This window comes from Falco peregrinus, chromosome 2, assembly GCF_023634155.1.
Source record: "Falco peregrinus isolate bFalPer1 chromosome 2, bFalPer1.pri, whole genome shotgun sequence".
NCBI classification, from domain to species: Eukaryota; Metazoa; Chordata; class Aves; order Falconiformes; family Falconidae; genus Falco; species Falco peregrinus.
The window spans coordinates 109,068,726-109,079,416 of NC_073722.1; the positions used below are offsets into that span (position 1 = coordinate 109,068,726).

General features: G+C 53.8%; 1 protein-coding gene across 1 annotated transcript; it reads left to right on the forward strand.

Annotated features, from left to right (window-relative positions):
• The first annotated feature begins 821 nt into the window (after nt 1-821).
• Nucleotides 822-8,651, forward strand: NLE1 (notchless homolog 1). The gene is made up of 13 exons (XM_055797020.1): nt 822-863; nt 1,228-1,371; nt 1,455-1,672; nt 1,771-1,850; nt 2,124-2,200; nt 3,537-3,634; nt 5,077-5,269; nt 5,739-5,874; nt 6,258-6,304; nt 6,448-6,650; nt 7,609-7,768; nt 7,850-7,920; nt 8,411-8,651. Exons 1-13 carry the CDS (start codon nt 855-857, stop codon nt 8,421-8,423), a joined length of 1,449 nt encoding a protein of 482 aa, XP_055652995.1. The 5' UTR covers nt 822-854; the 3' UTR covers nt 8,424-8,651.
• The last annotated feature ends 2,040 nt before the right edge of the window (nt 8,652-10,691 follow it).

Sequence of the window (10,691 nt, forward strand, 5' to 3'; positions counted from 1 at the left end):
CAGCATGAGGGGCTCAGCTTAGCTTGGGTCAGCTCAGTATGAAACGCCTGCAGTGCTGCTGCTGCTAACATCCATGAACAAGAGATGGGAAAAATCCCTGTCAGGGCTTGGACCTGTCCATGGGGCCTAGCCCTGCTTTTCAAGAAGAAGGCAGCATGCTGGCGGCCGCTGCAGACCAGCCAAGCGCCTGCTCGGGGCAGCTTCTCAAAGCTGCTTTGCTTGAATGGTGGCCCAGGGTGAAGCATAGCTCTGTTGTTGGTTTAGGCCCACCTGCCAGTTTTTAATTTTCTCTTTATATGCAGCGTTTAGATTTGATGGAGCATTGATCATGGGGGTTACAGATGTCTGATGCTCTGTGGTGGTTGCCAGTTTGTGTGGGATGGGATGGGGACACTGAATTTCTTGCTGTGTTACCAGTTTGCCTGGCAGGTTTAAGTCTCTCCTAGCGCAGGGTCTCCCTCCTTCCCCTCCAGCCCAACGAGCCAGTGTTTATATGCTGGATAAACCACGCCTGACTGCAGCTCCCGCCCTACTCCCCTTTACCCTGAGGGGTTTACACACGGTGCAGCTGGGCAGGCAGTGGCATTGGATTTTGTACTGGAACGGGATATTTGGGATATGTTTTTTCCTGGGTTTGCTGCTGTTTATTTTAGAAACACAATAAAAAGCACCTGTGTGGGCACCACGGAACATGCCGCGGAGCAGCCGAGCCCCCCGGGGCCGAGCGCGCCCACCTCGGGCGGGCGGCTCCCGGCGGGCGCTGTCCCACCGCCGACCGCTGGGGGGCAGCAGCGCCGCGCTCAGGGCCCCCGCCCCGCCGCTCCGCTTCCGGCCCACGTGGGCCGCGCACGCACATGGCAGCGGTGAGCGGGAGCGGGGCCGGGGTGTGCCGGGCGGGTGGATGGGGGGCACCGGGGCCGCGGGCCGGGGCGCACCGGGCGGACAGAGGGGGAGGGGGGGCGGGGCTGCGGCTGCACGTGAGTGCCGGAGGGGTGGGGATGCTGGGGCACTCCGAGGCCTCCGCACCCCCCTGGGGCTCCCCTGTGGGGCTCCTCCCGCCCCCGGCCCGCGTGGGGGTCCCGGTCGATGTAGGGGATTTCTCCCTCCTACGGGGTCCCCGCCGGGTTCCCCTGCAGCCGCCCCTTCTCCCCGCCGCGGGTTTCGTTGCCGGGGGGAGCTGCGGGGCTGCCCGGCGGGATTCCCGGCCCTGAGCCCGGCGTCCCGCAGAGCATGTCGCCGGACGAGGATGTGCAGCGGCTCCTGATCCAGTTCCGGGATGAAGCGGGGGAGCCCCTGGGTTCCCCCTTCGATGTCCCGGTCACCATCACCCCGGACAAGCTGCAGCTGGTCTGCAACGCCCTCCTGCAGAAGGTGAGACACCCCCAAGCTCCCCCAGCACTCCCGAGCCCAGCCCGGGCCACCCCTCGCTGCCCCTCCTGACCTTTCTCCCCCAGGATGAACCGGTGCCTCTGGCTTTCTTCGTCCACGATGCAGAGATCGTGGCGTCGCTGGAGAAGACCCTGGCGGGGCAGAGTGTAGAGACAGAGAAGGTCCTGGACATCATCTACCAGCCGCAGGCGGTGTTCAGGGTGCGGGCAGTGACCCGCTGCACCAGCTCACTGGAGGGGCACACCGAGGCTGTCATCTCGGTGGCCTTCAGCCCCACGGGAAAGTACGTGGCTGCAGGTGGGGGGCTTGGGGCTCGGCAGCAGCCGCTGTTCCCCTGCCCCGGCGACGCCACGCTCAGCCGGGCTCTTCCTCCTCTCCCAGGTACCTGGCAAGTGGCTCAGGAGACACCACCGTCCGTTTCTGGGACCTCAGCACGGAGACACCACAGTTCACAGCCAAAGGTGGGTGCAGGGGTGTCCCGGGAGGGCAATTCCTGACCCACTCCCTCGTGGACCCCCTGCCTGCTTGTGGGGAAAAGCAAGGCAGAACCTGGGGGCTGGCTGAGCCGCACAGCTCGTCTCTTTGGCTGAGGAAGCAGAGGAAGAGGGGCCGGCCAGGAGGAACAGGGAGGGTTCCCCCAGCTCCAGTCCTGCCTTGGAGCGGCTACGTGCTGGGACACCGGGGACAGGTGGTCGCAGCCCTTCATTCACACCTGCTCGTGCTCTCTGTGCCAGGTCACCGGCACTGGGTGCTCAGCATCGCCTGGTCGCCCGACGGCAAGAAGCTGGCCTCGGGCTGCAAGAACAGCCAGGTACGTGTTGGCTCCCTGCTCCCTTGGTGCGGGGCTGGGGGTGCTGTGGGACCACGGACACCCTCTGCAGCCCTGTCCTGAACTGAAATGAAACCTGTCAAGGGGCCGTGGGGGACTAGGGGTGAAGACTTGCTTTTTCTGGGGTGTGAGGGATGTATCCAGTTGTTTCGAGCGGGATGCCTGTTTCCCAGAGGAGCTTTGTGCATGGATGTGTTGCAGCCGTTGCAAGTAGTTTCTCCAAACTTTGTGCTGGGCAGGGCTCCGGCTTTGTCACCTCTGTAGACCTCTTGCCGCTGAGCCCTGCTGTCCTGTTGCAGATGATTTTCCCTCCACACAGGAAAGAGTCCAGGCTTTAAACATGGCCCTTGGCAGCTGGCTCCATCATGGGGGAGGTGTCTGGAGCAAGAAAGGGTATCGCTGGCCAAGCCAGGGCTGCTGCTTGCATGACCCAGATGTGCAGCGACAGTCTGTTTTGCAGTGCTCCCGCTCAGATGCAGCAAAATTCCCTCTTGAAGGGGGCCCTGCCCCAACTATGGGGCAAAATGCTTGTGCTTGAGGTGCAGGTGGAATTGTCAGGGGAAGCGGGAGCACTCGATTAAAAGTCAGTAACTTGCTGAGCTGCAGAGGGGTGGTTGCTTGCCCTGACCTTTGAACAGTCTGGGAGTGACCACAGAGCTGCTGAGCGCTGCTGTCCCACACTTGGTCTCTGAGTGGCTGCTCCGTTGAGTGCTGGGACACCCGCCCCCAGGGAATGGGTGGCCAGCCAGGGTGGCTCTGCCGTGGTTTGGTGCTGGTCTGGCATTATTTTAACCCAGGGAGTTGCTTGTCCTGTTTCCCTGTTTCTTCCAGGTTCTGAAATAGGAGATGACTAATGCCTTGGCTCTTTGGATGAACATTTATGTAGAGAGAGAAAAAACAAGAGAAAGCCAGCATGTGTCTCGCCCACAGAATCCGATAATAAGTAGCATTTAGTGCGCTCTGGCTTTCATCGCGCTCTGCAAACATTCACTGACTCTGGCACAGGGTGTCGGAAGGCTCGGGCTGGCTTTTTGGGGACCTATATTGGTTTTACATTAAGGCAGGTATTTTTGTACCAGCAGTGTTTTAGACAGAGTGGAGGGCAATCAGGTCTCATTCTTTGAGACGTCAGCTGATTGCTGCAGGGATCTGGAAAGGCATCCAGCCCTCCTGCTCCCCTCCCTTTCTGCTCCCTGCTTCTGCCAATGTAAATCTGACACCAAGGACACCTATGATTTCTAAATGGAGCTCGAACGTCCCTGGGATTCACATGATGTGTGTGGTCTGACGCGACCCTCTTGCTTCCTCTCTTGGACAGATATTTCTCTGGGACCCAGCCACTGGCAATCAGATCGGCCGGGTGCTCTGTGGCCACTCCAAATGGATCACATGTCTGTGCTGGGAACCGCTCCACATGTAAGTGAAGGGCCAGGCCAGCCCTTCCCCTTTACTCATATGGGAAAGAGCAGCCTGACCCGAAGGGCACTGCTCCTGTTTCCCTTCCTCCTGTTATGGGAGAAGGGGTACGTGCGGGAGAATGGCCCTCAAAGTGGGCCAGAAAAAGGCATCTAGCTCTGAGCCAGGAGCTCCAGGTCCCAGCTGGTGCTCACAGTCCTCATCAGTAGCTGGGGAAGTCACTGCCAGGCTGTGCCTCTTCTCCCCTGTATAAAAGACATACCTGCCTATGGAAAACAATGTTTTCATGGTGCTGGGCAAACATTTGATGTGCTCCTCTCCAACGTGCTGAGCTGGGAGCAGGAAAGCCTGCCGCGTGGTGCCCAAGCTTAGGCTTTCCAGAGCACTCCCTTTCTGCTATCCTGAATCCTGGTTGCCTCTGTCATCCTGTTTATCATGAGGGCTGATTAACTGTACAATCCCCTTATCCCTTAGATCAGCTAAAGCTCTGTCTGGGAGAGATGGGTGGAGGGGGACAGTTGTAGCCAGTAATCCAAGACATTATAGAAATAAATAAATTGAAAGAAAAAGGGCCACTTCAGGGCAGAGCCCTGCAAATTGAATTTGCCAGTAGGAAACTCCAGCTATTTGCAGACAATTAACTGGATTATAAAGGAGGATGAGGAAATGGAGAGGAGGGAGATGACCTTGCTGGGGCTCCACTTCTGTTTCTCCAGCCAGCAGTGCTCCCTGCTCAGTTCCTGCACAACAGGAGGGGCTGTGCTCTTCTTCACTCTTACTGGTGCCAGGGACCACTTTGACATTAAAACCGTGTTGAGTGGTAAAGATGCTGTGTAAAGGATGGAGGGCTGTGGCTCCCCTGGCCTTGCTGTGTTCTGGCCAGCTGCTTCAAGATGTGTTAAATTTGCCCCAGAGCCACATGGATGGATGTTGCTGCTCTCAGCCCTGGCAGCACTTTGTGTCCGCAGGCCGCCACATTTCCTGCTGGCAGTGAAGCATGGCACAGGCAGGAGAGCATTCACTGTTCCTGTTGCTACTGGTCTGTGCTACTTCGTAAGGCAGATGGATACCCCTGCCCAGGGCTCTCCCCAGCCAGTGCCCAGGGAAGGTGCCAGTTTGTGGTCCCCTTGTTAGCCAGCAGGTTAACGATGCCTCTTGTGAAAATAAGTTCATTGCCAAGGGTTCAGGTACCAGGTTTACCTTGGATTGATGCCTCTTGTATCGATTTGGAGGGAAGCATATGTCTGCCTTTCCCCCAGCTTGTAGGATCTTGTTCTCTAGGTCAGCGCTCTGCCCCTGCCCAGCCTCTGATCTTAAACCAAAAGAGAAAATTGTTTGTTACTGACTTCTGGGCTGTTGAATCCTCTGGGGCTGGTGGGGGAAGAGTTTGGCAGAGAAGCTGCATGCGCTGCATAAATGGATTTGATCTTCTTCTTGCCCAGAAACCCAGAGTGCCGCTACCTGGCAAGTGCCTCCAAGGATGGCAGCATCCGCATCTGGGACACGCTGATGGGCAGGTGTGACAAAATCCTTACAAGCCACACGCAGTCAGTGACGTGTGTGAAGTGGGGGGGCGATGGCTTGCTCTACTCATCCTCCCAGGACAGGACCATCAAAGTCTGGAGGAGCCAGGATGTAAGTGAGGTGGGCAGCCGTGAGGCTGCTGGTGAAGGGGGCTGGACACGCTGTGTTGTAGCTTTGTCTGCCCTTCCTGGCATGGCTTGTGCCCTGAAAGTGGAGGTGCAGGGTGGGTGCTGTATCCTCTTGACCTGTCAGAACCTGTTTCTTGACACCATTTGGAAGGAGTAGCTGTTGTGCAGTGCTTTCATCGCTAAAAGTGTAAAATGGGTCTGAAATCTGGAAACATCCCTGGAGCCACCTGTGCTGGTGGGTTCCTTGTAAAGCCCTGTGGGAAGCTGGTTCGTGAAGCTCAATGGTGTCATTTCCTCCCTGCTAAGCATGGCTACAGCCCTGCCTGCAGCTTGGGCGAGAGAGTGGGTTTGGAAAGTTTAGGGCTGGTTCTTGTCACCCAATGGGTCTGGTGGGTCCTGTACAGTCTGGCTCTGTCCTGCCCATCCCTCTAAATGGGTGGTTTTGTTTCCAGGGCGTCCTCTGCCGCACCTTGCAGGGCCATGCTCACTGGGTGAACACCATGGCCCTTAGCACTGACTATGTTCTCCGCACCGGTGCCTTTGAGCCAGCTGAAGCCACCATCAACCCACAGGATGTAAGCGGCTCCTGTAAGTGCAGCACCCGTGATGTAGGCTAGGGGAGGCAGTGGGGAAGACAGTGAGGAGACCTGATGTATCTTCTAACACTGCCACGAGACGAAGCAATCCTGAGAGCTGGGAGCAGGTCCTGTGCTGGTGTCGGTTATGCTACTAGCCATGATCTTCCTTGCCCGAGCACAGGGTTGAGCAGTCTGGGGGCTGGGAAGGCCACTTTGTTTTCAAGGGCTTTTGCTCCTAATGTTGCTCTTGGCAAAGAGAAAGTGGGTGAGCAGTCATAAATGCATTTGTTTGGCCCTCAGAGCCAGGATTGGAACAAGCATCACAGGGTTATAAAGTTTCCTTTCACTGAAGGACTACAAATCTTTCTTTCCCTCTCCCTTTCATTCTTTCAGTGGCAGAATTGAAGGACAAGGCACGGCAGAGGTATGACCAAGTCAGGGTAAGTCCCTTGAACACCTACTATAATTTCTAACACTGCTATTACAAACTTGCACAGTTGGCTATTGACCCCAATACTGGTGTGCTTTTGAGCTCTCCACACCTGGTTTGTACAAGACTTGGGCTCTTTCATCCCTTTCTCAGGGCCAGGAACCAGAAAGGCTTGTCTCGGGGTCAGATGATTTCACGCTGTTTCTTTGGAGACCAGCAGAAGACAAGAAGCCACTGGAGAGAATGATGGGCCACCAGGCTTTGATTAACCAAGTCCTCTTCTCACCAGACACCCGGATAATAGCTAGTGCTTCCTTTGACAAGTCCATAAAGCTCTGGGATGGTAGGACAGGAAAGTGAGTTGGTTTGTTCTGTTACAGAGGTGGTGCTCATGTAGGGTCTGCATGTAATGTACAGGTTATGCAGAGGTGGGCCCCAGTGTCATTGCCAGCAACTCCCTGGTGTGTTCTGCATCTCTGTAGCCCAAACTCATGCAAAGTAATTTTGCTGCCTCTGCCTCTCTCTGCCCTTGGGCAGTCCCTTGTCTAGCTCTTCTTGTGTTATGGGGTCTGTGCTTGGCTGGGTGCCTGCAACCCCACTGTTACCCAGCCACAGCGCTGTCTGGCACCCGTGCGGCACATGCTGCCTGCTGCAGGGTTGGTTCTCGGGGGCAGACTCTGCTGCGGTGAGATGGGATGTTCCACTCGGCTGATCTCCTGAAGATGTGTGCATTGCACACTGTAGACTGACCCAGTTTGCATGGTTCCTGTGCCGGAGAACAGCTCATTCTGAAAAATGCAAATTCTTGTTGGTGCTGGTGGTGTTTGGATGCTCCTATAGTCCAGCTTCTAATCTTCAGCTAGAGTATTGAGGAGCTCTCTGGGCCATCAGTCCTTCCCTTCAAATGCATATCAGCCTGTATCAAGTATAAATCAGCCTTTATACTGACGAGCTTGGGTTTTGTATCAGTAATTTTAATGGTTCTTCTAAATCCAGGCTGCTCAGCCAGAGAGGAAGAACACATTCGTGTAGTAAGACTGGTGTTACCTGCAGGATAAGGGTTTCTTGGCAGCAGAGTTGAGATGAAGAGCTGTCCTTGACAAGGCTCTGAGCCCATCTGGGAGGGGTTTTAGACAGATTGAACCACCTATGGTTTCTGTATTGCAATTGACTGCCTTGTGTGTGCTGGGCATCTCGTGACTGTGCTTGCTTGCTTGCACATGGAGAAGAAACATGAAGGCTGGGCAAAGGCAGGTTTGGAACAAACCCAGCTGCCTGCTTCTCCAACAGCTTCTTCATACCTGTCTGCACCAGGTACCTGACATCACTGAGAGGGCATGTCTCGGCTGTGTATCAGATCGCCTGGTCAGCTGACAGCCGCTTGCTGGTGAGCGGGAGCAGTGACAGCACACTGAAGGTCTGGGATGCCAAGATGAAGAAACTGGCCATTGATCTTCCGGGCCATGCAGATGAGGTGAGGTGTCTGGACTGAGGTGTTTGAAAAAGGCAGGAATGACTCCTCCCAGCAGAGATAACTGTTTTTCCCTAATACTAGGTGTATGCGACGGATTGGAGCCCAGATGGACAGAGGGTCGCGAGTGGAGGGAAGGATAAATGTTTGCGGATGTAAGTAACATGTTGTCTGTCCATAGAGGATGTGGCAGTTGCTCCATGTGTCCTTCAGAGCTGCAGTCTCCTTGCAGACACCTGCATGGTTTTGGCTCTCTTGCAGATAGCACAGTGCTGGGCCAAATTCCAGCCTGGAGACCTGACCTCCCTTAGGGCAGGAACTGCTGCTGTCTCCTGGGAGATGAATAGAAAGCAAGAGTCCCTCCAGCTGAGCAGTCAGTGGTGAAATTTGACTCAGAAGTTTTGGCTCCTGGAGAGGGGAAGGAACAGTTGTACCAGTCGGTCAGACCCTTCCTTTCTCACCTTCCTTCGTCTCCCAGTTATGCAGACAGACAAATTCCTGTGAGCTGGTTGCAATTTGACCATGGCTGATGAAGGAACCTGGTCCCCAGGCACCCCCCTGTGCTGCTGTCATACGGTACCTGCTGGCCTGTGTGGCAGTGTTGGTGCCAGACCACTGGGACACAGCAGCTCTTTCCATTTGCAGATGGCGTCGATAGGAGCAGCGACATGAAGCTGTCGGTCCTGTCATAAGCTGGGCTGCCCTTAGCACAATCTGCCTGGGAGATCTGCAAGGAGATGGACGATGGAGGCTGACCCGAGCATGGCTCCCTGTTCCTGTTGACTGCTGTCTCTGATGGACTCTTTCCTTATATTTATTTAAGGAAATTTTAATTCTAATTCTTATTAAGAGCTGTGCTTTGCAGGATGATTTCCTCTGAACGTTATAGGAGGAATGTCTCGTCTGCCTCCATCTCAATTGGCTTTTTATTGAAACTTCAGCCTTACAGTTGCCTGCTGCCTTGAAAGAGGCAAGCAAAGGGTGGGGATGGCTTACATCCTTTCTTGATGCGTGAAGAATCCTGCAGAGGCTTTTAGTGGGAACAGTAAGGGTTGTCCTTGTGTGACTTTCAGAGAGGGAGAGAGGAAGGGGAAAATTCAGCACATCATTGCATTGCAGAACTCTGCTCGGCTGTATGCCTGGGACAAAGATCTGAGAATAAGGTCCTGGGGCTTCTCATTCCAATTCCAGTAAGGTTTTGCCTTTCCACTCAGCCCATTTCCCTGTGGGCTGTGCTGAGCATTATCTGGTAGTGATCCTCTGGAACCACAGCAGATTACTCATTTGCTCATCTGCTCAGGGTGCAACAGGCATGGACTTGAAAGAGCTGCTAGAGCTGTGCAGAGGTTTTAGGTCCCAATAGTTCTTGGAAATGGGGAGGCATTTGTGCCTCTGAACAGGGGAGAGCACCCGTTTCCTGTCCACTGCCAGCTCAGCAGGAAGGAAGGAAGGGGTGGGGAAGGGGAAGAATAGAGCAGGTGATTGGGTGGTGTTTGTCCCTTGCCTTGGATATGTGCTGACAGCAGGGCTGGGACTGTCACAATAAATGGCAAAACTTCCATTGCAGAATTGGCTCCTTCTGGAATAGCTCGAGTGCATTTACTTGCCTAGTGGGTGAGAGGGATTCACACTGGCAGTTACATATTTGTAAGCTTGCTTATGAGTTGTTTTTTATAAGTTAGTTCAGGCTTTCAACAGCCATGAGGCGAACAGAGCTGGATTTAGTTTATTTTCAGGGTGCTTCCAGTGCAAATCAAGATACAATTATATAGGTGTAGAAGTTGTATTGTCAGATTTAGTTGCAGCAAGATAGCATGAAAACCAAAACGTTCTCCAAAGCTTTCATACAGCAGTTGCTACTCAGTGATTACTACAATGCAGAACAGGAGTTTGGGTCTCAGATGCTTCCCAGCTGCAGAAGATGTATTTTAGGACTTTATTCCTGCTGGAAGGATTGCTTTGGAGAACTAAGAGGGGGTGGTGCGGTAATGGCCATTTGCTTGTCTGCAGATGAGCAAAAGAGTGGAACAAAGGGTTAAATCTTTAATATGACTGAGAACACAAATTGCAGTTCCTGTTGTTAGTATCTCTTTCTGCCAGCCAAGTCAGCAGGCTCTATCTTCATGCTATCTTTTGGGAAGAACTCAATATCCTGTACCTGCTCTTTCATTAACGTGCTTCCTCCAGCTGGTTCTTGCTGACGGTGAGGGCTGTGTTGCATCCATCTGCATAAACAAAACCTTTCTTAATTCACTAAGGTAAATGTTGTGGGACAGGGTGATTTAAAACTGGCTGATAATTCTGCCTCCCCAGACTGATATGCCCTTGGGAAGGAGAGGAGCACACATGCATCTGACGGATATCTGGTAACAGCTGAGAAGCCTGCCTGTTTTGCAAGTTTTTTGGGCTGTCTGTGCTAAAGGGATCAATCCACCCATGGGAGTTCAGCTCTGTGTCCAGGTTTGACTTGCTGAAAACAGCAGCTTCTGCAGCTCCTGGTCATATGTGGCTGTTTCTGAAGGAAGAAGCATCATTCTCTGCTTCCTCTCCCAAAGTGCTGCATGGAGTCATTGTGCCCTGTTAATCCATGGTGTGTTTTGTGTCAGAATGGAGATGTATCAGAACTGGGGGAAGTGACCCTGCCTGTGGGGACTGGCTTTGCTGGCTTTGTGTACCTAAAAACCACTTCCTTGTCCACTGATTTTCCAAACCAAAGCAATTGCTGTGCGCTCTGGCAGTGCTCTGAACTGAGGCTAGCTCCTGCCGTCCCATCAGACTCTGCTTCTGTGACACTAGGAACCAAACAGCCCTATTGAAGTGCACTTTTCTAATGCTGGAGCAGAAAGGTTTTCCAAAGCAAAGTGAGACCTCTTGAAGAAAGAGAGGGCCTTGCAACTAAGTTTACACCAAAATAAGCAATCTCAGC

Coding starts and splice junctions, on each gene's coding strand:
- NLE1 (XM_055797020.1), top strand. Junction 1,372..1,454: donor GCAACGCCCTCCTGCAGAAG/GTGAGACACCCC, acceptor TTTCTCCCCCAG/GATGAACCGGTGCCTCTGGC. Junction 2,201..3,536: donor CGGGCTGCAAGAACAGCCAG/GTACGTGTTGGC, acceptor TCTCTTGGACAG/ATATTTCTCTGGGACCCAGC.